General features: G+C 46.7%; 1 protein-coding gene across 1 annotated transcript in view; it reads right to left on the bottom strand.

Moving 5' to 3' along the window:
- Positions 1-2,670: 2,670 nt before the first annotated feature.
- Positions 2,671-26,848, bottom strand: part of Kank4 (KN motif and ankyrin repeat domains 4) — a 70,881-nt gene continuing 46,703 nt past the window's right edge. Inside the window, exons 6-10 of the mRNA XM_057783462.1 lie at positions 24,994-25,081; positions 22,761-22,980; positions 15,507-15,649; positions 10,264-10,464; positions 2,671-4,265 (exon numbers count right to left, since the gene is read on the bottom strand). Of these exons, the coding sequence (XP_057639445.1) occupies positions 4,161-4,265; positions 10,264-10,464; positions 15,507-15,649; positions 22,761-22,980; positions 24,994-25,081 (757 nt within the window). The 3' untranslated portion in view covers positions 2,671-4,160. The remainder of the gene's footprint in view (positions 4,266-10,263; positions 10,465-15,506; positions 15,650-22,760; positions 22,981-24,993; positions 25,082-26,848) is intronic.

Raw genomic sequence — 26,848 nt, 5'->3', positions numbered from 1 at the left:
GAGGAGAGAATGGGGACATGCCCAAGGCAAGAAGCCAGACTGACTTTGGCCAGTTAGATGTAGAGAAGTAAGAAATACAGAAAGTAAGAGATACAGAAGAAAAAAGGTAAAGAAACCCCAGGGCAAAAGGTAGATAAAGAGAAACAGGTTAATTTAAACTAAAGGAGCTAGCCAAAAACCAGCCCAAGCTGGCCTGAGCATTCAAAACTAATAATAAGTCTCCATTTCATGATTTGAGAGCTGGTGGGTGACTCAAATGAAAAAGCCTGGTGCAGCCCACTGTGTGTATGTGCCAAGTGGCCAGTTGCTTCTAGGACCAAGGGAGTTCCAGTCCCCTCATTGCAGATCATAGCCAAGTAATAAGTGGTCCAGCCGGGATTGAGTCACAGACTGTCCCATGGGCACCTGCCCTCCCTGCTTCCTGCCATGGTGCTGTGCACCTAGAGGGGATAGGAGAAGAAATACCAGCAGGGAAGCTTCTGTAGTTGAGGGTAGGTGTCTATAGGGATCTTCCCAAAGGAGCACAGGTTGCCCTGGCCTTCTTATCTTACTTTGCTCTAAACGTTTGCTCCAAGCACATGGCTGATGCATGACCAGGAGCTTTCAAAGCTCTGTATGTTACAACCCAGATATCAGTGGGGCTGGAGTTACTTACTAGATACTAGATGAAGTCTGCTAAGAACTTCAGAGTTCTTAGCAGACAGCTGACTGACTGGCTTTGGTGGTGCCTGGGGTCCGTGTTTTGGGCGGGGGGAGGCGGGGGAATCCCTGTGATGCAAACTAGGATGGCCGATCTCCCTCCCATCCCCTGTCTACTCCACCAGCGTCCTTTGCCCATCTGTTCCCCTTCAAACCATCTTGACCTCTCCTCCCGTAAATGCATCTTCTCCTGGAATCCAGTGCCCTCTGGCTTCACTCCCTTCTCACAGACTAGCCACCTCTGTGTGGCTTTCTTTGGCTGTCCTGGAACTCGCTCTGTAGAACAGGATAGACTCAAACTCTGAGATCTGTCTGCCTCTGCCTTAAAGGTGTGCACCACCACAACCTGGTATCAGAAAGGCTTTTCTATCCTGATGCCCTTGGATCGTCTTGAGGACTCAAAGATGTAGTCTATTTCAGGAGGGGTCCCAGTGGACAATGGTTTATGCAATCGAGAATGCTTTTGGATTATGTCAAATGAGGAACAGGCAGCCCAGAGCAGATGTGACAGGACCCCAGCTCCTTCTGACTCCTGTTCTGTTTGGGGGGCATTAGCCTCATCTTGATGGCTACAGCATCCCAGCCAGAGGGAAAGGGACTGAAGTCTGTGCACGTCACCTTACACATATCTCATTACCCACATGTAGTAAAGACGCCATAGCAAACTGCAAGGGAAGCTGGGAGGTGGAGTCCCTATCCCTGGTGGTGAGTTACCAAGCTTACAACTAAGGAAGCACAATGGGATGGTCCTGGGGATGACGGGGACACCAACTCTGCTCCTACCCAGTTTGTGACCACATCCTGGTACACCCCATTCCTGGTGCCTTTCCCAGCTGTGCTTACATTTAGCTCCACTCTTACTGCTTTATCCCCAGGGGCTCCCAAGAGGCTCCCAACTGACCCCTTGCTGCTAGGGTCACCTCTGATTGGCTGCCTTCAGTGTTTAGCAATTCTTCAATGGCTCCCACTACCTATAGTGACACCTCTCCCTTCCCTGCCAGGACTGAACTCAAGCTCTTCAAACATACAAGTGCTCTCTCCCTCAGCTACACTTCCAGCCGAGCAGTGGCTTAAAAATGTTTTAAAATTACATTTATTTATTCATTTGGTGTGTGCAGTGTTCATGTGGAGGATGACTTGCTAACCAGAGGACAACATGGCCGAGTTGGTTCTCACTTTCCGCCATGTGGTTCTGGGAATCAAATTCAGATCCTCAGGCCTGGCAGCAAGCACCTTCACCTGCCTCGCCCTCAGCAGTAGGATTATAAGAGCAAAATTTAGCACACGGCACACATGTGTGGTTTTCCGAAAGGCGTTTGGATTCTTAATGCAGCCTGTGAGATAGTCCCCTCAAGTTTAGGCTCAAGTCCAAATCTCTAATATCAAAACAAAATAAACAAGACCATATCTCTTCCTTGCTCTAAAATCTCTCCCATGGACTGAAACCGAAGTCATCAGAAATCCTGTCTCTGTGGGGCCACAAGGCTTTGCTTGTCCTCCATCCGACTGCTCTCTCTAGAGCGCTCTGATTCACTCTGTAGGAGAGGTGAATGTCTCTCCTCTGAGGTCCACAGCACTTCATCCCATTTCCTAGTACGGGGGAGTGTTAAGCTTTAAGGATGCCCTTAGGACAAATAGGGAACATTGTCAACAGTAAGTAAGGTATCTCTCCTAAGACCCAGGGTACCTGTCACAAGATGACTGCTCAAAAACCCGACTTCACCTTGCTCCTATATCCAGCTCTGATCCCTTTCTCCTTCTCCAGGCTCCTGCATCTGCCTCCCTGGACTCCGAAACTGTGGGCTAATAAATACCCCCTTTTTCTTCATAAGTGCCCTCCTTTGGTAGTTTGTAATAGCAAAAAGGAATTAGCTAATTTAGGACTGGATTGCCAACTCCCAAGAATCAAGAGCAAAGAAATTTGGAGACCAATCGAGAGGCAACATTTTAATTTATATACAATAAGGACAAGGTCAGAGCTGGGCGACTCGAAGCTTGGTTGTGGCCTGACCGCATCGGCATCCTTTGGGCCTAGACAGACACCCAGACATTCAGGCCTCATTTCAGACCTATTGCATAACAAGATCCCAGGGACTGGATACACATTAGCCTTTGCAAAGGCAAGAAGCTAACACTTATTAATGTATGCATTTGCTTTTACATTGTGTTTTGACGTTGAAATAAACCCTCTTAAAGCTTTTTTTTTTAAAGCTCATCTGTTGCTCCAATCTTTTCATCTCTGAGCAGCATCCACACCTGGGACTTTGAGCATGCCTCACAAATCACACTGTGGGAAGAAGTCTGCTGCAGAGTTCCTGAAGCTAGTCTTCCTGGGTTATCATCTGGATTCTGAAACTTCCACAAGCAGTTTTTATGAAGACACCTCCCCTAGAGGTGGACTGTATGGTCACCTCCATTCTGAAGATGATGGCGTTGTCACCTCCGAAGGCTTGGTGACTCACCTAAGGGGTACCAAGCAAACAGGCATTCCAGCCCAAAGGAGAAGTCTCACTTTTGAGTTTTTAGCGTTCAGGTCCCCAACTTTGGTACTCTTGCTTTTCCATAAAGATGACTTTTGCATGAGACTGTCAGCACTTTCATGTGTCATCCCCAGAGGATATGAAAGCATAGGACAGACTGTCCCTGGGAGAGATGTCAGTCCAGAGAGAGTTCTGTCCTGCCCTGGCTGGCTGCTGCTGAAGCCCGGGCTGGACTTCTGTGCAGCCAGGAGCCCGGAAGTTCTCAGCCAGTACCTGCCCATAGCAATGGGTGAACAATGCTGACCTCTACAGCGACTCATTCCCAGCAACTCATTTGCTTCTTTCACAGGCTGGGAACAGCTGAAACAACTGGACGCCACCAACATGCTAACCATCGGACTGAATTTTCTGCTTACTTCCATGGACGGAATTGGAGCCGCGGGAGGACTCACAAGAGTCCTACCTTGATGTTGACATCACTGGATTTCCTCCTACCCTGCCTAAGTTTAGAGTCCTCTCCCATTCTCTCTAGACATGCATATTCAGTGGAATATATTTGTATATATGCTTGATGCAAAACAGAAAGACAGTGCGTTTTAAGACTCTATGTCGGAAGTATTGCTTGTCTACCGTGTGAGTGAGTCCTTACCCACCTGCTCGTTACACAGGACTGCGAAAACAGTCACGAGGGATTCAAGGCTGAAGATGTCTGAAGTTTCTGGACAATCCCACCCCAGCCTTTCCTCTGCACCTCACACTCTGTGCTGAACTCCGTGTAGTTTGGAGGGCTTGGCCTAAGTCAAAAAACTACTAAGCATCCTAATGAGCAGATTCATATGGCAGGAATGTATTGTGCATATTTGACATAGCTTCTTCATTCGAGCTGTGGCCCTTTGCCTGGGACCCTGGCCCCCTCTAGGGGCAAGGGAGGAGTTCAGAAAAGGAGCCTTTTGTTCCTGGCTGCTAGTTCTTCTGCAGCTTCTACAGCCCCAGGGACGTGCCCTGCTCCACATGGGCCTGCAGAAGCTCTGCAATTTCCACATGGGCAGGTGAATTCAGGACGATGGACAAAGCTGTTCGGCCAGCCTGTAGGGAAGGAAGAAAAAAAAATGTCATCCCATCTGCCTCTTGTCTCACTGAGGAGTGTTGAGAGGGATGCCGCAAACATCAGGTGACCCAGGAGGGGTGTGACTCAGATGGCATGCAGACCATGAGAAATAGGATCATGAGACATGAGGACCCTTCCACACGCACAGTCCTCGGGCCTGTGGGAACAGAAAAGGGGTTGTCAGACCCTCAGCACTAAAGAAAACTGGAAAATATAGGAAAGAAAATATCCTTTCCTGTCCTAATTCACAGGTCTAAGCGAACATTAGCATTTTGGTGTTTCCTTTCTCTTTTCTCCTGTGCAAATGGATTGTTACTGCTAAAGCAGAGAAAGGGAAGCATGCATGGGTCTTGAATGCCCTTTTATTGTAACTGTGATGCTAGATGGCTTCACACTGCTAATCTTCATAACTCATCTGTCTCACTCTGTTTTAACAGCCCATAATATACTAGCAATTTCCTGCTTATCGGAAGCTTGTTGGTTTCTATATGCCCACAAGTCATACACTCACTGAAAAGGCCTTTTCTCGTGTGTGTGTGTGTGTGTGTGTGTGTGATCAGCATGTTCATCTGTGCATGTGCATGTGGACACCTCAGCTCAGCATCAAGCGTTGTTCCTCAGGTGCCGTCTACCTTGCTCGTTTTGAGATAGTCTCTCAATGGCCTGGACCTGGCCAGATAGGAAAGGCTAGCTAGCCAGGGAGCATCATTGCTAGCACGTACTACATGTCCAGATGTTTTTACAGCTGTGGGTTCTGGGGATTGAACTCGGGTTTTAATGATCACATTACAAGCTCTTTATGGACTGAGCTATATCTCCCAGCACCCTCCCATCGTTAACTGTTTCCCTAGGAGCAGCCGTGAGCTCAGGACACTTGTACGTCTTGATAATTTCTGACATGAAGTCCCTGCAGCACTTTCTCCACTGCATGGCCTGCTATGTGAAGAGCTTCAGCTAAAGAAGCTGGACCTGTGGCGCTGTCCTGAGGCAGGGCTGCTACTGACTGTACAGAGACGGAAGGAAAGCCCACACGCTGGGTGTTGGAGGGTGAGCGCCACCCGAGCAGCCGGTCTCTTATAAGTGAACACAGCCCTACAGTCAGAATTCTGAAAGCTAAATAGCTTTGAAAACCATACTTATCTTGGTGACTGACTGAGAGGTGTGAGCCGGAGGCTGCTCTGATACTTACTATCCATTTCACTCTCACTGTAACTGTGTCAACTTGCTGAAATATGACACATCTTTCAGAGGAGCAGGTGTGGCCCATATTAACATGTCGAGCTCTTTGGGCTTCTCCCTTTGCAGCAGGATGGAACCCAGCTGCCTCTGAGGCACCACAACCATTTGTAGTCGGGCAGCAGAGAAAGAAGGAAAAGTGGGAGGGGCTCCAAGGGAGGAATACATTGTTATTTTGAGGCAGGGTCTCCTATAACCCACATTGGCCAGGAACCAGGTGAGGATGGCCCTCGACTCCTTTCTGCTTCCACCTCTCCAGTGCTTAGAGTACAGGCTTGTATGCCATCACCCAATTCAGTGTGTGCTGGGGCTCAGACACAGTGGCCTCTGACATGCAGGTCAGTTCTCTATCAACAGAGCTACACCCACCCCCTCCTTTTTGCTTTTATTCTTAAGTGTGTGTGTGTGTGGGGGGGTTATGTGTAGGTGTGGGGGTTATGTGGAGGGGTTGTGTGTGTGTGGGTTATGTCGGGGGGTTATGTGGAGTATGTGTCTGTTGGGGGGTATGTGCATGTGAGTGGGGGGGTTATGTGCATATGAGTGTGAGTGTTCAGAGAGTGGGAGCTCCTGGGACTTAGAGGAATTGTGAGCTTCTTGATGTGTGGGTACTAGGAGCTAAACACAGATCCTTTGCAAGAGGAGTATACGCTCTTGGCCTCGAAGCCATCTCTTGCTTTCTTTTGAAATAGTGACTTACTGTGTACCCCAGGCTAGCCTCTTATTTCCTGGGCCATCCTCCCTGCACTTTTCTATTTAGGCTGGAATCTGGGAGATCACTTGATCAATTCTGGTCTCTGTAAGTTCAAGGCCTCAGTCTGGCCTGGTCCATGCTATATCCCGGCACAGGTGGGCTGCCCGGCCTCGCTCAGCCCTAAGCGTTGCTGGAAGATGGGCTGTGCAGGTAGAGATGTTTGGTTCAAACTGATAAAGGAACCACAAAAACCTAAGGAGTCTTTTCTTTTTCTGAGCAAACCTGGAACAAGGCAGAGCTTTTAAGCAGGGAGTCCCTGCACTGTTGCTGGGAGGGGGTTTTCATCAGGGAGTCCTGCATTGTTGGGGGAGGGAGGGGAGGGGAGGGAGGGCTGTCCTCCCTCCTCTCTGCTCCACGCAGGCCTCTGCCATTCAGAGCTTTATGTAAACAGTGTGTGAGAGAGGACTGTTACCATGGGAAAGTGCCACAGGGCCAGTCCCAGAGGCTAAGCATTGCATCTTCTGACAGATTCCATCTGGAGGTTCTAGCCTCCATCTGTGGGCTTCTCAGCTGAAATCACGGAGGACGGGAAGTGGAGAAAAAGAGACCACCTAGGAAGAGAGCATCCCTTATATGTACATGCCTCTCACAGAGGAAGGAAGGATGTGTGAGGGTCCATGCATCATAGTTGGGTCTACAGATCCCTACTTAACAACACTATAGGCTGGCCATGCACTGAGTGAGCTGCAGAGGGGAGGGTTTGCACAGACAGCCTGTGTGTGTGTGCGCACGCGCACTCGTGCATGCATGCATATGCCTTCCTGTGTGTGCTGTGGTAGAGGTGTCTTTCAATAAGACAAGACCTCATGAACCTACTACAGATCAGGTAAAGACGAACAAGGCACAATCTGTCTCAAAAATGTTCCCTTTTGATGGATGTCCTGAAACACCTTCCAAATAAGGAGAAGCTGGCGATCTGTGCTCGGGTCCCACTAACAGAGTTTGTCATGCTCAAGGTCATGCTCAAGGTTCCCAGAGAAAGTGTAGTAACCGCCCTGCCCTCACCCCCACCCACCCTTGCCCACTAAGCCTAGGGGAAGTGCCTGCAGCTCTGTCTTTTTATTGCACTTTGTTGATAAGAGGAAGCAATTTCAGAACAGGATTCTCTCTCCAAAGGAGTCTCCAGAAGACCTGTGCTGTGGACATCTGTGCTCCCAAAGAGAGATGATAGCTGACCCCTGATACGGCTTTTATGTGGGAACTGGCGCCGGGTACCAGCCTTGGTCCTTGGTAGCCCCAGCAACAATTATCTTCTCACGCTGCTGCTGGAAACCCGTGCTCCTTCTGGCCCTGAGGAAGCTGCAGTGGGAATCCTCGGTCAGGCCTGACTCAGGCAGATGGAATGTGATAGGGCCGGGACACACACACACACACACACACACACACACACACGATACTCTTACAAGCCCTGTCCAAGACCGCATTGACTGGCTTTTCCCTTCAGGTCACCTCCACATCTTGTACTGAATGATCCCTGCCAATCCAGACCCAGGCCGGCAGTGATCTGCTCCTCAATGTTCCCTGGCTCTCCCTGCATCAACCCTTGACCAAGCTTTTTGAGACAGGTTTCTCTGTGTAGCCCTGGGTGTCCTGAAACCCACTCTGTAGACCAGGTTTATCTTGAACTCAGAGATTCACCTGCTTCTGCCTCCCAAATGCTGGGGTTAAAGGCGTGCACCACCATGTCTGACTCAGGCCAGGTAACTCGTAATTCTTTTTTGCTCTTGTGCACTGCAGGTGTTTATCAATATCCCTAGCCCTAGATGAGAGGAGCACTCCCTCCTCCACTTGTGACAAGTAAAAGTGTCTCTAGACACTGCCAAAGCTCCTTTGGATGCAAGTCACCCCTCCTGAGGAATACAAGACTGACTCGGGACTGGTGGCCAGTTGGCTTCTCCCTTGGGGGCAGTCTCCCTCCTCTGGCTCCCCTAACTTCAGATCTTCATCTTCCTGACTCCCTGCAGACACTCCTCCCCTACCTGTTGCTGTACTGAGACTTTGCTCTAGGTGCCACAGTTCCAGCCAGCAAGTGTGACTTATAAACACTAAGCATTTAGTTAGCTCATCTCTAGACCCATTTTACAGTTGAGTACAGAGGCTTAGGGTTCAACTATGGGAAGGCACAGAGTCCCTCAACTCAGATTTAGACTTGAGAATGCTGGATTTAAAGTAAGTTCTAACAGTCGTACTTGAGCTGGCTCTCCCATGGTTTTCCTCCACCTTCAGAAAGCCTGGGAGTTCTCTCTTAGTTGTGGCTACCACGTGGGCCCAGGAAGGGATCCCATTTCATGACTTATTACTCTGGCCAGTTAGGGACTTCTAAGGCTCAAGCCTGCTTGGCCTGTCCCACACAGGTGTCTCTTCTCAGGCCTCTTCTAGGTAAGTACAGTAGCCACTTCTTTGTGGCCCTGGGCTACTATTGTTCAGGCTTACTACAGATTAAGGCAGCCCACAGAGGACACTCCAACATAGATCCTCTGTCTCACTACATGTTTGGAAAAGGAGGCTCCACTCCCTGATCCCCTGCTCCCAATCCCATGGGAAAACAGGAGGACCAGTGCTCTCTGAAGTGCTCAGAAATGGCTCCATGGAAAGGCAGGCTGTACAGTAGGGCTGACTGCAGGGGTTGAGCCTGACTTGCTGATGGTGTATTCTCTGTGGCTCCAACAGAGTCCTGGAAGACGTGCTATCCCTGCATAGCAATGGGCTCTCTTTGCCTCTCCAGACTTTTGTTCCCTTTGAACTGTGGGTTTGAAGCACAAAGATGTCTGTTTATAGCATTAAATTATGATGCCAACATTTACGACACTAGAGTCTGGCCCGGGCTTGACTCTCCGCTCTGAGAATTGCTGGCTGTATGCTTAGGACAGGAGTGTAACATCCCTTGGCCCTGTAAAATGCAGGGTTGCTTGCTGTATTCTTGAGTAGATCAGGGATGACATGCAGCTGAAGATTAGCAGCCACAAGTGCTCTAGAAATGTGACCCACTGTCATGATCAGCAAAGGGGTCACTCTTGGGACTGATTCTCTAAGTTTAGGTCATTCATTAAGTCACTGAGCTGTGGGAAGCCCTGTAACATGAAGGGTTCCTCAGAACGGCTGGGCTCCTTCCGTGGGAGAGATAGTGTGTCCGTCATTGGTGTGAACCTAGGGCTTAATGGTGTTGAAGCCTACCAGCTGGGCAACGTGGGCATGGACCCAACCATTTGGTGATTCTGCTTCCTCCAGCAGATGACAGCAGCAGTGGGATAGACCTCACAGGGCTGTCATGAGAGTGACATTCTTTGATCCATGGTAACACTATACATGATGGTTATCTTCTCCCCCCAGCCGCCCTCGTCTTACGAGGTACTTTATTTAAGGGAACTGGAACTGACTGTGTGACGTCAGGCATGCTCGCTTGGGAGAATGGATGGCTCCACAAAGTAGATTTGTGCCATGGAGGTACTGTCAATTTAACAACTACAGAGCTACAGAGTTGTTTCTATAAACTTGGTGCCATCATCTGGATGCCCAGAGTCTGCCCTGGACACAGAGCTCAGCTGCTGCCCCAAAGTCACACACTAGTCTCACCAGAGGAGACTCAGGGCTAAGCCAGGCCTGGACACATTTCCTAAGCACTGTGTTTTTTGTTTTGTTTTTTTGAGACAGGGTTTTTCTGTAACTTTGGAGCCTGTCCTGGAATTCCTTCTGTAGACCAGGCTGGCCTCGAGCTCACAGAGATCTGCCTGTCTCTGCCTCCCAAGTGCTGGGATTAAAGGTGTGTGCCATCACTGCCCTGCTAAGTACAGTGTTTTTAGTTTTGCGAGTTTCTCGGCACCAAGGTTATGAGCGTTTACCAACCATTATCTCGTTTAAGTCCTACGCCAGCCTTATGAGATTAACTTCATTACTACAGCCATATGGTTTCTTGAATTCTGATGGCTGGCGAGACACTTTTCAGGACAGGTGTTTTAAATACCCACTGGATAACTGCCTGTACATCTTACCTTGTCAGTCAGGCTGCTGTTGCAGGCCGGATGTGCCAGGAGCAGTCGCACCAAGTCAGCGTTGCCTTGGTGACAGGCCAGCATGAGGGCAGATGATCCATCATGGTCCTGCAGGTTGACATCTGCCTGGCAGCTCAGTAGCGCTTGGACCATGTCCTCCCGATCGTGGCTAACCCCCAGCATCAGAGCAGTCTGGCCGCCCTGCACAAAAAGCGACAGGCAAAGGCTGAAGCTGGGTGCGTCCAGCAAAACTTCTCAAGGAAATGGCCACTGACCAGATCGTTCCTCTGTTTGTCGCGTGGGACACATCCTTTTCTTTCTGGCTAACTTCTGCTTTCCCATGACTCCAGTCAAACCCTACACCCTTTCCAAAGCCGCGCCTGGCTTCCCAGCCTGGGCAGCATCATGAGGCACTTGCTATCTGCTTTCTAATTTCCTTTTACACTTAGGGGCTAAGAAGTTGGCAGCAGGGACTGTTCTTATTTACTTGAGTTTTCTTCTTGTAGTACAGAGTATTCAGGGCCCCACACATGCTAGAGAGGTGCTTTGCTACTGGGTCGTCCCCTATAAGGGACAGTTGTTTTTGTGCCAGTTTTCCCAAGGTCTAGTGCCAAGCCCATGAGTGATGTCCTGACTGACAGAGGGCAGAGGGTGTGAAGGCTGTGGCTTCAACCCATGCCTACTTTCCCTGGGAAGCCGCAGTCTGCTCAGGGCCTCTTGGGTTTTGTTTAATGATTACCCGGAACCCTCTTGGCTCAACAAGACCTCTGTTTGCAGGCCCTGCATTGTTCCTAACCCCTGATCGGTAACAATATGGTTATCTTTTAGATCCCCACGGTCACCAGTGGATATAGCAATGGGTTAGACTCAGAGAACCAACCCAAGTTGTGTCTCTGCAGTTAATGTGTGACGATGCCAGGTTCTTGTCTTCCCTGAAGCTTGGTTTTCCTTTGCTTGAACATTAATTATATAATTATTTTTCCTGCTGGGCAGTGGTGGCACATGCCTTTAATCGCAGAACTCTGGAGACAGAGGCAGTTGGATCTCTGGGAGTTTGAGGCCAGCCTGGTTTATAGAGCAAGTTCTAGGACAGGTGGGGCTACACAGAGAAACCCTGTCTCAAAAAACCAAAAAAAAATTATTTTTTCCTTGTGTGCTTTATGTGGTTCTTGTGGCAATCAAGTAGGATAAAGAGTATAAATCCAGTCACATGAGGTGGTCAATTTCCTGATTATAAGGTTACAATTATTTCTTATTTACACAGGTCTGTTACACGTTCCTCTATTTTCGTACAGCCTTCCCCTACGACTTACTGTATTTTGCTAACCCTTTTTGGATTTGAAGGTCAAGCTTGTCTCTCCAATGGGATATCAGGTTGCCAAGAATAAAACAAGGTCTATACCTGCTCTCCCTCCAGATCCCCTGTGGCTCTAGGGCAGTGGCTCTCAACCTTCCCAATGGTGCGATGCTTTAATACAGTTCCTAATGTTATGGTGATCCCAAACATAAAATCATTTTCATCGCTACTTCATAACGGTAACTTTGTTACCATTATGAATCATAATGTGAATATCTGTGTTTTCCGACGGTCTTAGGTGACCCCTATGTAAGGGTCATCTCTGTACTCTGTCCTGACGAGGAAGGACAGGGATGGTTGAGGCACCACCCGCCTCGTGGAGCCCAGCAAGTTAGGAAGCGTCTGCTATCGTCATCTCTAAGAGGTAGAGACTGCGCAGTGCCGCTCAGTAGGTGGGTATCAATAACTGTTCTCAGTTCCCATTTCTCTGGAACCCTGACAGATCTTTCCAGGGCTTGCCAGTTTGCCTTTGAGAGGGTGATTGCTCAGCCTGGAGGTAATGGTTGCTCACTAGATTAATAAACCTGAGGTTTCCTCTCCCCAGCCCCCATGAAAGCCAGTTGAGACGGCAGGCAGTCCTCCTGAGTCTCAGGGGCTCCTCCTCACCTTCCTTCTGGTCTAGATGAATACAACTTAGTTCAGTAGTTGGTCATTTCAGAGTGGCACTATATACCAGGCCCTGCAGCGACCTTGGAGATACGAAGACAGGAAGACGTGCCCCTCAGAGACTCCCAGCTCACTCCCATCCTGCTGGCCATCGCCACCTCCCCTCAGAGTCCCAAGGGAGCCGAGGAGAACAGCTGTAGATCCCCAGCTTTTCCTTGGTGACCCTCCTAGAACCCACTGCACCTCAGGAAAGAGGAGGGATTGACTTTGGTCATGGTGAGCATCCCCTCTTCCAGTTAAAAAAATCAGCATGCTTGTTAGGATAATATTATTGAAAATAAAAACACAGTGAAGGGTCTTCTGGAAGGGAAGCTGCTAGTGACTGAGGAGTCTGAAAGCCAGAAAGCGAGTTATAAATACCTGTGTCCTACCATCGGTAGGGAGCTGTTAGATAGCAGCAACATTCCCCAAATGATATTTCCTCTGAGTGTGTGTGTGTGCACACGCAATACGTATGTGCAAAGCCACGTGTGCAGGTGTGTGCAAATCATGCTCTACAATTTATTCCTCTGCTGTGGAGGCCAAAGGTCAGAGAGTTTGGGACTGGTTTTTAGTTCATTCAAGGTTATTGTGCTTCCAACTCAAAGGTCCCACCTAGTTGTGAAGCAGAGTTCTGCTCTCTCAAGGCTATTGTTGACAGGTGTGCACAGTTGAAAGACCTCCTGCTCCTGAAATAGGGAAGTGGTTGGTTCCCACCTAAAACAACAGTCTAAGGATCCAACTAAGTTCCAGTTTCCTTTCTGGAAATAACTTGGGATTCCACCCAGGGAGTGGTTTGCCTATAGAGCGTTTGGTCTAGGGCTTGAACGTTGAACGTAGCAGTAATTTTCAATTTGTATGTTAATGCAGTCTTTTGTTTTATTCCTATGTTTTTAGGGTCGGGGGTATATTAACCAGCTGGAAATTAAACACGGGTGAATTTTCAGTACTCACCGAAAAATTCCCTCCCGATACTATCCTACATGTCTCTGCGTTTTGTTATTTTCATTCGCGTCTTCATATTCTTTACTATATTTCTAAATTCCCACATATTTTCTCTGGAAGAGGGCGTTTTCGCCGAGGCTAGCCACCTGACACCTTGCCGGCAGCCAGCAGCCTCTGCAATCCTCCTGCCTCTGCTCCCCACAGACCTGGGGTTACAGGTGTGTGCAGAGCCATGCCCACCTTTTTAATATGAGTATGGGGATCCAAATGCTTGAGCAGCAAGTGTCCTAACCACCAAACCATCTCCGGGATCCCTGAAAGCTCTTGGATGAGGTGTGCAAAGTGATTTTGGAGCCACCCAGACTACTGCCTGCAGTTTTGGAGAGTGTAGAAGAGGGGGCTCAACACAAATATGTAAAATTATTATTATTTTCTGTGTATATGTGTTTTGCCTGCATGGATGTCTGTGTTGTGGAACAATCTTTTTGTACACTGTAAAGATGTCACTCTGATTGGTTTAACAAAAAGCTGAATGATCAATAACTGGGAATTGAACCTGGGTCCTCTGGGAGAGCATCCAGTGCTCTTAACCATGAACCATATATCCAGTCCCCAGGTGAGTTTTTTTTTTGGTTTTTTTCGAGACAGGGTTTCTCGATGGTTTTGGAGCCTGTCCTGGAACTAGCTCTTGTAGACCAGGCTGGTCTCGAACTCACAGAGATCCACCTGCCTCTGCCTCCCAAGTGCTGGGATTAAAGGCGTGAGCCACTACCACCGGGCCCCAGGTGAGCTTTTAAAGTATGTTTACACAGCCAATAGCTTTTGAAGAGGCAGTGCCTCCTAGGACAGGTCAGGCTTGCTTTTGCCTATTATAAAAGATTCAGGTTCTCCAAACTCAGGGGCTTCTCCTATAACACAGGTGCTACAGCTTGCTAACAAGTGTCCTCATGTGTTAAAAAGGCTGGTTACCTAACCTCTTCCCTCTTCCCTCCCTCTTTTCTTTCTCTCTGCAAGAGGTAAATTTCTCTACTTTGTATTCCTGCCATGATACTCTGTCTCACTACTGGCAAAAAGGCAATGGGACAGAGCAGCCAGGGACGGAGTCTCGGAAACCAAGAGCCCAGACAAACCTTTCCTTTGTATAAATCCCTGGGAATGACCCAGCCCCTCAAACATACTAGGTAAGCACCTACTGCCACTAGCCACACCCTTTGATTATAAGTGACTGTATTTCAGGTATCGCCCATTCTGGTTGGTAGGGGGGTAAGGAAAGACAGGAGATGTTTGAGACTCTGTTACTTTAAGGACCAAAGAAGCATGTCCATCATATTGCTCAGTTCCAGAAGAATTCTGCATTTACCCTCTGGGTAAGAAGAGGTCTGGGAGGTAGGGATCCTCATAGCCACTGGGAGTGAGGGACTGGAAACCTTACTCCTGCTCCTGCCTGCTACCCACACTTTCTCTCCATCAGTTTAGTGGACATTCATGCCTGTATTAAAACAGCTTTGGGGGGCTCTGTGACTAAAGGTGTGTGTTGCTCTAACACACAACGTGAGTTTGGTTTTCAGTACCCATGTGGGTTAGCTCACAACTGCCTAGAAATCCAGTTCCTGGGGATCTGACACCTCTGGCCTCGACAGGCACCTGCATACACCTGGTAGATACACACACACACACACATTTAAAAATAATAAAATAGCTGGCTGTGGTGGCACACTTCTTTAGTCTCAGTACTTGGGAGGCAGAGGCAGGCAGATCTCTGAGTGCGAGGCCAGCCTGGTCTACAGAGCAAGTTCCAGGACAGCCAGGGCTACACATGGAAACCCTGTCTTAAAACAACAACAACAACAAAATCTTTTTTTAAAAGGCTTTAGAGAGGAGATGATAGGCAATAACTCTAAAGTACTGAGCATCCTAAATGTGTCCTGGGTCCAGATCTGGTGAGCCACAGAGATGAGGGGCTACAGCAGCCAGCCACCAAAATCCTTCCCAAGAGGCTACCATTAGAATTTGGTTGGAGAAGTTAGAGAAGTTGAATCCAGGTGGATTTTGCCCTGTTTTAGTTTGGAACACAGATAGATGGCTCAGAGACACCTGTGCCAGCCTGTCTATGTCCCAAGAGCCTGTAAGGAAGATCAAGGATTGGGGTTTTGGATAGATGCCATTTGACGGCCCCAGCATTCTGGAGTGGGAAACACTCCACGGATCTAAACTGAACTCCTCACCCAACTGGAAGAGTAAAACTGGGGGTGTTATGTTTGCTGAGAAGCAGAGAGATCAAGTGCTCTCCACCTACCTGGGTGGCTTGGATGTTTACATTCCCCTCTTGCAAGAGCTTCCAGACAACAGCCATATCTTCCTTTGTCTCTGCAGAAGCCAAGGGAGTGATCATCACAGCGGTGTAGCCAGCTTTGTTCTGATGATCCACGTTGCAGACACCTGCAAGGGAAGGAAGGGGTGCTGGAACAGCCTGGGCTGGAGCCAGACTACAATTCAGTGGTTCGACAGAACACTGCTTGCTAGCTGAGACACCATGGACTAGTGTTTCCACAGCAAATTCACTGGCTTACATTTTTAGCAGCCATTAGAACTGGCTAATTTTCTCTATGGGTTTTCTGAGGATGCCCAACGAGGGAGGACCACAAAAGGGCCAGAGACAGACAAGGCATCAATGACAAAGACTTTATTTCAAAAATCTTCCTAGATGAGAACATTAAAAGCCAGAGAGGTCATATAAACTATCCACAAGATGGAAGAGGTTCGACCAGGATTTGGAACTGCCTGGCAACGGATCCCATTCCTCTTAGAGCCACACAACACTCATAGGTGTACAGGCTCTTGCTAGCTCATATTGTGGGGAGCTCAACATGAGGTCAAGCCTGTAGGACCTACCCAAGGGCTCATGTATCAGGGATATGAAAACAATACAGGTTAGGTTGGAGAGTTGGTTCAGTGGTTAAGAGTACTGGCTGCTCTTCAGAGGTCCTGAGTTTAGTTCCAGCAACCACATGGTGGCTCACAACCGACTAGAATGAGATCTGGTGCCTTCTTCTGCAGAACACTGTATACATAAATAAATCTTTTTTGTTTGTTTTGGAGACAGGGTTTCTCTGTGTAGCCTTGGCTGTCTTGGAACTCACTCTGTAGACCAAGCTTACTTCGAACTCACAGAGATCCAATTACCTCTGCCTCCTGAGTGCTGGGATTAAAGGCGTGCGCTACCACTACCCAGCTCATAAATAAATCTTGAAAGAAAGAGAGAAAGAGAAAGGAAGGAAGGAAAGAAGGAAGAAAGGAAGGAAGAAAGGAAGGAAGGAAGGAAAGAAAGAAGGAAGGAAGGAAAGAAGGAAGGAAGAAATACAGGACAAACATAGAAAATTTTTGAAGGAAGAAAAGAACTTCCTAATTCTTGTACTGGAACAGTGGAGAATATAGCTTTCATGATAGAATGATAAACTAAGACATTTTTAAATTGAGGCGGTAAAGAATAATTTAAAAGATACTCCTGAGTCCCAGCCCCAGGGATACACTTTCATGTTCTTCTGCATCAAAGAAGCAGCAGGATTTCTACACAAAGACTGAGACCTGGGATTCAAATGACCCCACGCCAGGACAGTGGAAACTCACTCCATCTTGTGCTGTTGCTCATTGCAGAAAGTTGTGTGACTGAGGCAAAATTAAATCTGTCTCAGTAGATCCTGCTGTATCCTCCTCTGCTAAGAGGGAATGACAATGGAACCTACCTTTTAGGACTATTACCAAATTTGTAGTCAATATAAGTAAATCACCAAGAATAGCACATAGTAAATACCAGAGGCCATCAGCAGCCATTGTTATAACCATTCAGAATGACATTCATGTAGACTGGGATATTCGTCACAACAAAACTGGCTGATAAAAAGATGTCAATTAGGGGTACCTATAAGTTCTATGAGAGAGAAAATATATTGCTTCATATCATTTAAAGAATATTTCGGAAGTGTGCCATAGAAACACAGACATCAGCAGACACAGAAAACCGACCCTGGCTCATTAGCACAGTTTTCTCCCTGAGGCCCCAACCACCGTCATGATAGGCAGATAACAAAGGCTCTATTCATTACAACTGTGCCCTGATAAAGAAGCAGACACTGTGGGCCAGCCAGGTGGCTCAGTGGGTAAAGGCACTTGCCACCAACCTGACAGCCTGGGTTCAGTCCTGGGTCCTGGATAGTAGAAGGAGAGAACCGACCCTCACGAGTTGTCCTCTGACCTCTGTCTACATGCACACTGTGGCACATGCGTCTCTATGCCCATAAATAAATATAATTTAAGAAAGAAGTGGATACCCATGCTGCCTTCTTAATATATTTCAATTGCTACCCCTCTGACTATTTTATGTTTGCTCTAAGAAGTGTTGATGCCCAGGCTTTCTTGTCTCTCTTTAGAAAAATGATTTATCGCACAGTAGAGTGATGTCTCTCCCCTCTGCAGAGCACAGAAGGAGGCTGAGGACCCATGTTCTTACAGCAGCTGCTTCTGAGCAATGTCTAATGAGAAAATCAATCATTCATGGAGGAGAGAGGGGAAGGCTCTTAAATGAGCATGCTTCCTCTCAATGAGCCGCAGTGGCGTTCAGGCAAAATAAAGGGTACATTACTAACGGCTGCCTACAGAGAGGAGCTTTATGGCTCCCTCCTCAACAATGACTCACTTACTCACGTACTTTCGGAGTGTGTCACAACTGCCCTCTGAAGGGAGCCCACAGGTTTGGGAGTGTGGCAGTTCTGTCATGGACACGTCTTTCACTGAGGTTGAGGAATGACACATTCAGCTCATTCTCCTCAGCAAGCCTTCAGACTCTTTGTTTGTACTTACTCAGCTATTTCAGTGTTGTGTCTTTGGCAAGGTACCTTCTGATCGGTTTAATAAAAAGCTCAATGGCCATTAGCTAGGCAGGAGGTATAGGCGGGAGAGCCAGAGAAAGGCTGATGGAAAAAAGAAGAAGCCAGCCAGATGTAGAATGAGTCAGACATATAAAATGGGAGAGAAGTAAAAGCCACATGGTAGAATGTAGATTAATAAAAATATGGGTTAGTTTAAGTTATAAGAGCTAGTTAGGAACAAGCCTAAGCTATCAGTTGAGCTTTCACAGTTAATAAGAGTCTCCATGTAGTTATTTGGGAGCTGGATGGTAGGACAGAAAAAGCCTGACTACATCCTGTGCCCAATGTCCAGTCTTGTATATCCACATACGGTTTAACAAAACTTTTTAAAAAAAGTTCAGAACACAGAATCAAACACATCTTCCTGGAGACTGTGGTCTCTTGGATAGTCTCCGTGCTAGTGGCATACAGAGATGTGGCTCTTTTAAGAGGCCTTGCTACCAAATACTTGAATGGAATTTATGAGCAATGGGTGGCAAACTACTCATTGGTATGAGGCCAGGTAGAAACATCTACAGCAATGTGAACCAGAAATTTCCCAGGCTGGGATGGTAAACACGGCTCCCACCAGTCCTTCCATCCATCATGAGGCTAGGCTCTGAGGTGGTGGAGCCAGCTGCCAGCCACTAGCTAAGCTGCGTGGAAGTTTAAGATTTTACTCTTGCAGACAGAAAAGGTTGCAGATACACAGTAAAGGCAGTTTTGGATAAAAAAAAAATCCTATAAACAAGTGACAGTGTGTTTAACAATGTGCATAGGCTGAAGAAAAAAAGAAAAAGAGTATACACAGTCATAAGAATATATAAATAAATAATAGTTTAGAAATAATGATGTCTTTAAAGAAAGAGTAAAGTAATAAAAAGAAACCCAGGGAGTCTGGATCCTGTGTACTATTGTGTTGTCTTGAAATCTTTTGGTCATTGATGAGCAAACAATAGCTGATGAGAGACACTGAATTATCAAAGCTACTAAATTAAATCAACACATATATATATATATATATATATATATATATATATATTCCCTATGGAGAATTTAATGAAGAACAACTTATATATTTTTAAAATGCCTTATCTTCAAAATGGAAGCCAAAAAATATGTTGCATTGGAGAAGAGGTTATACTTTTGTTTCCACAGAAAATGAAAGGCTGTGGATTCATTCAAGGTTAAAGAAGATCAGGTTTGACCAGAGAAGACCCCCTAAAAATCCTGGTTATAGATATAAAGAAATAAACCTAGAAAAACTATAAGACAGGTGACAAACATTTTATGTGCTCAATCATAAAACAAAAGAATATCTTTGACTAACTCGTATACAATGCACAGTCCATACTTGCATTAATTCAGATATGTATGTTACCTTTGAAAGTTTATGTGCTTTCAGAGCAAGGGGACCAGATACCAATGAAAATGGGTGGCCAGGTAACCCAGTATCAGAATGCCTCTGTTGCAGTTTCCTCTGAGTTCAGCATCCAAAACAGCTTTAAGGTTGCTGACTGGGATGGTCCAGCCTCACAGACTATTCTAGCTAGGACTTGACTTTTATCTTAATTTTCCCATGTTCTCCTGAAGATGCCAGCACCCACAGACAATAGGAAGCAGTCTAAAGACCATGATGCCCACATTCCCAAGTGGTGGAGTGAATGACTTTTGGTCTTTCAATGGGTTATAAAAGTTTGTCATCATTTTGGGGGGATGATTACAAGTTGTTATTGGTCGTGCTCAGGAAAAAAGCTAAACAAAGGAATTAGATTCAAAGGTCTCTTTCTGAAGGAAAAAAAGGGGATATAATATAGAATTGATGAGATAAAGGGTGGAATGTTGAGTCTAATTTTAAACAACCACTAATCTCAAATATTTTACATCAGTGTGGATTTTTGCCTATTGATACAAATTTAAAGTTATTTTTGTTATACTATACATATGTTTCTTTTTTTAGAGATTTATTTATTTATTTATTTTGTATACAGTGTTCTGTCTGCATGTATGCCTGCAGGCCAGAAGAGGGCACCAGATTTCATTACAGATGGTTGTGAGCCACCATGTGGTTGCTGGGACTTGAACTCAGGACCTCTGGAAGAACAATCAGTGCTCTTAACCTCTGAGCCACCTCTCCAGATCCCTGTACATATGTTTCTATTCTTATCTAAGGTATTGTACCTATGCAGTTCATTTAAAAGGTTATGTGAAAAAAAGGTTATGTGACATTTTAGTCTTTAAGAACTATTTAGGATAATAAGTACAGGCTAATAGTCATCTATAACTACCAAACTTATAGTCATGTTAGATATATTTTCAAGGTCATGCAGAGATATATTTTCGATAGGTGATCTTCAAACCCTTTGAAAACCTACAGAATATGGCATTTAAAGTGTTTTAATAACATGAGGCTTTTCATGACAATGAGGCATGTCTATTACTGAGAGCATCAACTTAACTTCCGAAAGGGGTGATGGACACTGAAGAACCTTCACATGGAGTTCGCTTTCTTTATGGCAAAAGCTGGCCATTTGGGCAAGAAACTGCCCTTGCCTTGGCTGCTGACTGTATGCTGTTCAAACTGGACAAGCAAGACACAAAAGAAAGCAACGACCTAACTTTGCCAGGACACAGCATTTCCCACCTGGTCCTTCCTGTCTGTAGTATTATTACCTTCTCAGTCACCTGCACTTAACAGATCCTACGGGTCTCTGCACACCTCACAGCTACTGACAGATTGTGCCATTCTCTGCACACCTTACAGCTAGTTGGTCTTGTTAGCCCTTTTGATGTGAACCTAGGTCCTTTGGAGGTGCAGCTTGCTCTTTCCACCTACTGAAAACCTGCACTGTCTCTCTGTGGACCCCTGCGGTCAACTGTGTCTAATCCAGTCCTACCATGAGGTCACTCTTCCTGAAGGATTTATTTGCCATGTGTTTTCTACACAAAAACCCCCTCAGCTTCCCAGTACAGGGTTCAAATACCATCAGTACCCAATGTCCTGCACGCTTAGCTCCAGCTCAGCTTCCAAACCTTCATTCACCTCCTGTACAAACCAGAAGCCTTTTGGCCCCAGGGAGGTTTTCTTTTTCATGTTTCACAGTGCTCTCTTCTCCTAACACATTCCTCAGGCTGCTCCAGACACCTCTCCTGTTCTCTGAACTAGGCGCTATCTCACTTCTGCATCTTGAAATCTCGTCTAGATCTCTCTCTTCTGAGGCATCATCCCACCCCACGCTGACTTTTTAAATTATTGTTTTAGCATTTTATCTGTCTAAGTGCTTTGCCAGTGTGTGTGTGTGTGTGTGTGTGTACCACATGAATGCCTGGTACCGGCCCAGGCCAGAAGAGGGTATCAGAGCTCCTAGAACTAGAGTTATAGACAGGTGTGTAGTGGTTTGAAAGAAAATAGCCCCCCAAAGGGAGTGGCACTGTTAGGAGGGGTGGTCTTGTTGGAGGAAGCTGTCACCGTGGGGTGGACTTTGAGGTCTCATATATGCTCAAGCCACTCCCAGTGTCACAGTCTACTTCCTGTTGCCTGCAGAGCAGCATGTAGCAGCTACCTCTCCAAACTATGTCTGTCTGCATGCTGCTGTGTCCCACCATAATGATTACAGACTGAATCTCTGAACTGTAAGCAAGTTGCCTCTATCAAATGTTTTCTTTGTAAGAGTTGCCATGGTCATGGTGTTTCTTCATAGCAGTAGAAACCCTAAGATGAGGTATGAGCCTCCATGTGGGTGTTGGGAAATAAACCTGGGTCCTCTGGAGGTGCAGACCATTCTTAAATGATGAGCCATCTTTCCAGACCCCAACTCTGAGTTAAGCTATAAGCTTCTGAGAAACAGAGGGCTCACTCACGTCTGCATCCCTGATTATAAGGCGTACAAGCCATAAAAAATCAACAGATACTTGATGAAACATGCATGCGTCAAATTGGTAAATTGGAGTCATTCTTTGATAATAGTGTTTTATAGAGACAAGAGGAGGTGGCCTTTCCTGAGGTGTGGCGCAGCTCTGGAGCTGGACAGACCAAACACAAAATCTGCCTTATGACCCGAACAAATTTTGTAACAACCCCAAGCCTCAGTTGCTCAACTACAGCATGAGAGGGACCGTACTGATGACACCACAGGGAAGAGAGACACTGTGAAGTATAAATGACAGAGCACAGGCAATGGGAACTTGGTTCTGGGGTGCATGTACTAAGACGGGATGATCGGAGATTAGCGTGGGTCCTGTTGCAAAGAAGACACGCGACCTCGTGGAGCTTTCCGAAATAAGAAACAAAACAACAAAACATAACTTTAATCCCAGCACGTGGGCAGGCAGAGGCAGGTGAATCTCTGGAGTTCAAGGCCAGCCTGAGCTACCCTGTGAAATACTGCCTTGAGCCCTCACCCCCGCCCCCAAACAAAGCATTTGCCAGTCTGGCCCTGTTCCTGGACAAGAGGAACTCAGAGTGATGAGAAAGGGGCATAAGAAGCACCTTACTGTAGTCCCAGATACTTAGGAGACTGAAGCAGGGCGATGATTTGAGTCCAGGCATTCAGGATAGCTTGAGCAACATAAAAAGACACCATTTTATAAGAACAAAGCGGTGGGCCTCCGAAGAGGGGCGCAGGTGTCACGGCGCCGTCTCTGACCTGTGTCCAGCAGCAGCTTCACGATGGCGAAGTTGGAATGAGACACGCTGTAGTGAAGGGCTGTGTTCCCACTTCGGTCAGCCAGGTTGACAAGCAGCTTCAGAAGATGTGGGGAACGAGACTGGGCCTCGAGGAGGTAAGCGGCCACCACGGCAGGGCTAGATAACTTCCGGCTGGACACACGGAACCACTCTTGACTGACGGTATTGAGACTTTGCCTCTGAAATGACAGAAGATTCTGATTACGAGAGATCTCCCGGCCTAGAAACCCTAATTAGAGCTCTCAGGGGCACTTGGATAGGTCAGCTGTGGATGCTTCTGCCTGTCACACTTCCCTGTGGTCCTTCCTGTTTTATCTGGGGGACCCGAGATGGCAGGACCAAGAATCCTGCTGCACACACTTGATGCTGGTCTGATTCTCTCAGCACTTTACTTCCCACTCATTGGCAATTATATACAAAATAAATAGCAAGTAGAAGAAGGATCAGCTCTGTGTGTAACAGGCCCAAATGTGGAAGGCTACATGTTTAGAATATTTATCTAGTGGACAAGAGATGCTATTGGTATATGGCTATTATTTTTTGTTTTGTTTTGTTTTGATTTTTGTTTTTTGAGACAGGGTTTCTCTGTAGCTTTGGAGCCTGTCCTGGAACTAGCTCTTGTAGAGCAGGCTGGCCTTGAACTCACAGAGATCTGTCTGCCGCTGCCTCCCGAGTGCTGGGATTAAAGGCGTGTGCCACTACCACCCTGCTGGATGTGGCTATTATAAATGACTTTATGCTCATTCTAGAAGAGGATCCAGATTTAGTCATTAAACTCACATGACCAGATAGAAGCCCTGGCTCAGCCGTGTGACCATACACTCCCATGGAATATTTCTTGTCCCTGTTATCAAATGGGGCTGGCTGCCTGGTTTCCGTGGTTCTATGGGGTGAGGTAATTTTAAAACCTACTTTGCCTCTTGGGCAGGGGCAAGATGGCAGGGATGAAGGGGCTTTACATCCTGTTTGGTTTAATGTGGGATTTTTATCACATTTCCGGAGTAGAAACATCAGAATTTGTGGCTGAAACATTTCTCTATATCAGAATATCTTCTTTATCTAGGGCATCAAGAAAATCTGAAGGAAAGAAAATCTGGTATCATGGAATACAGTAGTAGACTTTAAACAATGAGGTGAAGCTTGCTGATCGTGCATCCAGTTCTCAGCACCCACTTAAAAGCAGGCACAGTGGAGGCAGGAGAAAGTTCAAAGTCGCGCTTGGCTGTATGAGTCTGAGATCAGGTTGGACTGTGTAAGACCTTATCTCAAAAGCGATGAATGAATGAATGAATAAACAAGCAGTTAAAACAGAGCTTAGTTATGTAATTGGAGTATCAGGAGCCTTCATCAACATCCATCTCACATACTGGCTTCTAACAGTCTGGGGAATGCTGTTTGCCAAATCAACTAAGATTAAAAAGAAAAAAAACCGAGACTGGGTTGGGTGAGTAACAAACACTGCTGAATCGATCATTTTTAATCTTTGGGCTGCTCTGCTGAGGGAGAAAATGGGCTTTGAAGGTGCTTACAGGTTTTTCCACTTTGGGTCTGACAGCTATCTCCTGGTTCAGGCCAGTAGCTCTTGATTAAAAATAGAATGCAAGAATTCTGTAAAAATCTCCACAGGACATAAGGGTGGGACAGATCAAATGGAGATATAGTTTTATTTTTGGTCTCCTGACCCATTAATACCCGTTAAGCAAAGCAGTAGCATGGTAGCATCAGGTGTGAGAACTTAGGGGTGATAGAGACAGGCTACCAATCACTGTCGTTTATTGCTGAGGAAACCAGCCCTGTGCATTGAGTTAACTGCCTTCAGAAGTGGTCCCGGAAGTAAAACCCAGGTCACATTCCGCATGTCTTTTTCCACTTTACCCATGGTTTTGTTGAACTGCAAGGCACTTTGAAGACTAAGCCACCGAGTTTAGTGGCAGGCACTTGGCTATGACTTTTAGAAATAGTTGGTAAAATGCCTCTGACCCATGGCTAGCTTTCTTATAAATTGATCTTTCTATTCTCTCAACCTCCATCTCCTGAGGGGATGGCACTTGGGTAAATCACAGAATGCCCGATGAATGGGACTCTGTGCATACACACACACACACACACACACACACACACACACTGCCGCCTCAGGTAAGGGACCAAAGTCATCCCATTGGAAACTGTGTGACAGCGGGAAGTCCGAGTACCAGGAGATGATCGGTGGTGGCCCCGGTTTCTGGCAGGTGTTGGCTCAGTGCCTGGCATGCGTTAAGAAATTCCTCTGAGGGTTTACACCTAAAGAAAACAGAGAGATTATATCGTTGCGCATGCTGACAGAAAAGACATTCACTCTCCACCTTCAACAGCTGAAACGCTCAAGCTGGGCAACCTCTCTACAATGAGGGGCATTCCTAAGAAACATGGCTGCTCCTAGCTCTACGTGGCTCAGCCTCTGAGCACTTCTGAAGGTCAGGTGCTATCTTTTCGTGCTGCTCTTGGCAGGAGCTGGAGCAGATAAGGAAGGCATGGGGTAAAGGCCCAATGCCAGTTATTGTCATGCCAGGAAGGAAAACGATCCCTTCCTGCCTGGGTGCCCAGAAAAACCCAAAGAGCCCAATCCACGCCAGCAGTTTCTTTGGGTTAGTCCCCCATGAAGGACAACGCTAACACTTAGCGTTGGTAAGATGGGAAGCTCTGAGGCTGGGGTACCACAGTGACAGGCACTTGTCTCATGACTGCAAGGACTCCTCATGAAGATTTAATAGCACATTCTGCTTGGGCTGTTGAACGGAGCAGCCCTGTAGGCCTGCTTATGGCCATCTCTGTTCTTCCATCCTCCAAAGCCACGATGAGGATGGCGGAGCGATGCCAGTGGTCTAGCTGGCCCATTCTGTGTATTGAGGGCCTACTCTGGGCTGGGCGTTTCCCATCATTTCTCCTTGCAATCCTCAGATCACACCTATAGGGCTGCTTCCAGGGCATTGAGGTGACCCTGACGGTCAAAGTGTGGAACTGAAAGCGTCACCAGTTGCACAAAGTCCCAGCACTATGGCAATGACAGAAGAGACTGTGTAAGAACCAGAAATTAGACATCAAAATACCAAGTAATCCAATTTAAAAATGGGTACAGATCTAAACAGAGAGTTCTCAACAGAAAAATCTCAAATGGCTGAAAGACACTTAAGGAAATGTCCAACATCCTTAGCCATCAGGGAAATGCAAAGCAAAACGACTCTGAGATTCCATCTTACACCTGTAAGAATGGCTAAGGTCAATGATAACTTATGCTGGAGAGGATGTGAAGCAAGGGGAACACTCCTCCATTGCTGGTGGGAATGCGAACTTGTACAACCACTCTGAAAATCAGTATAGCAGTTCCTCAGAAAAGTGGGAATCAACCTACCTCAAGACCCAGCAATACCACTCTTGGGTATATACCCAAAGGATGCTCAATCATACTTCAAGGACATGTGCTCAGCTATGTTCATAGCAGCCTTACGTGTAAATAGCCAGAACGTGGAAACAATCTAGATGCCCCTCAATCAAAGAATGGATAAAGAAAATGTGGCACATTTACATAATGGAGTATTACTCAGCGGTAAAAAACAATGACATTTTGAAATTTGCACACACATGGATGGAACTAGAAAAAAACCATCCTGAGTGAAGTAACCCAGACCCAGAAAGATGAGCATGGTATGTGCTCACTCTTAAGTGGATACTAGTTGTAAAGCAAAGGATAACCAGCCTATAGTCCATGACCCCAGAGAAGCTAAGTAACAAGGAGAACCCATAGAAACAAATAGATCTTCCTGGGAAGGGAAAACAGACAAGATCTCCTGAGAAAATTGGGAGCATGGGGGTGGGGGAAGAAGGGAGGATAAAAGGGGAAGAGGAGGGAGAAGGAGAACTTGGAACAGGATAGCCAAGATGGGGGAAGGACAGAGACAGAGAGCAAGGACAGAGATATCTTGATTGAGGAAGCCATCATGGGGCTAGGAAGAAATCTGGCACTAGAGAAATTCCCAGGAATCCACAAGGATGACCCCAGCTAAGACCCTA

The sequence above is a fragment of the Chionomys nivalis genome, chromosome 11, assembly GCF_950005125.1.
Source record: "Chionomys nivalis chromosome 11, mChiNiv1.1, whole genome shotgun sequence".
NCBI lineage: Eukaryota > Metazoa > Chordata > Mammalia > Rodentia > Cricetidae > Chionomys > Chionomys nivalis.
The sequence above is the reverse complement of the archived record's forward strand: the minus strand, read 5'-3'. Positions and strand labels throughout refer to the sequence as shown.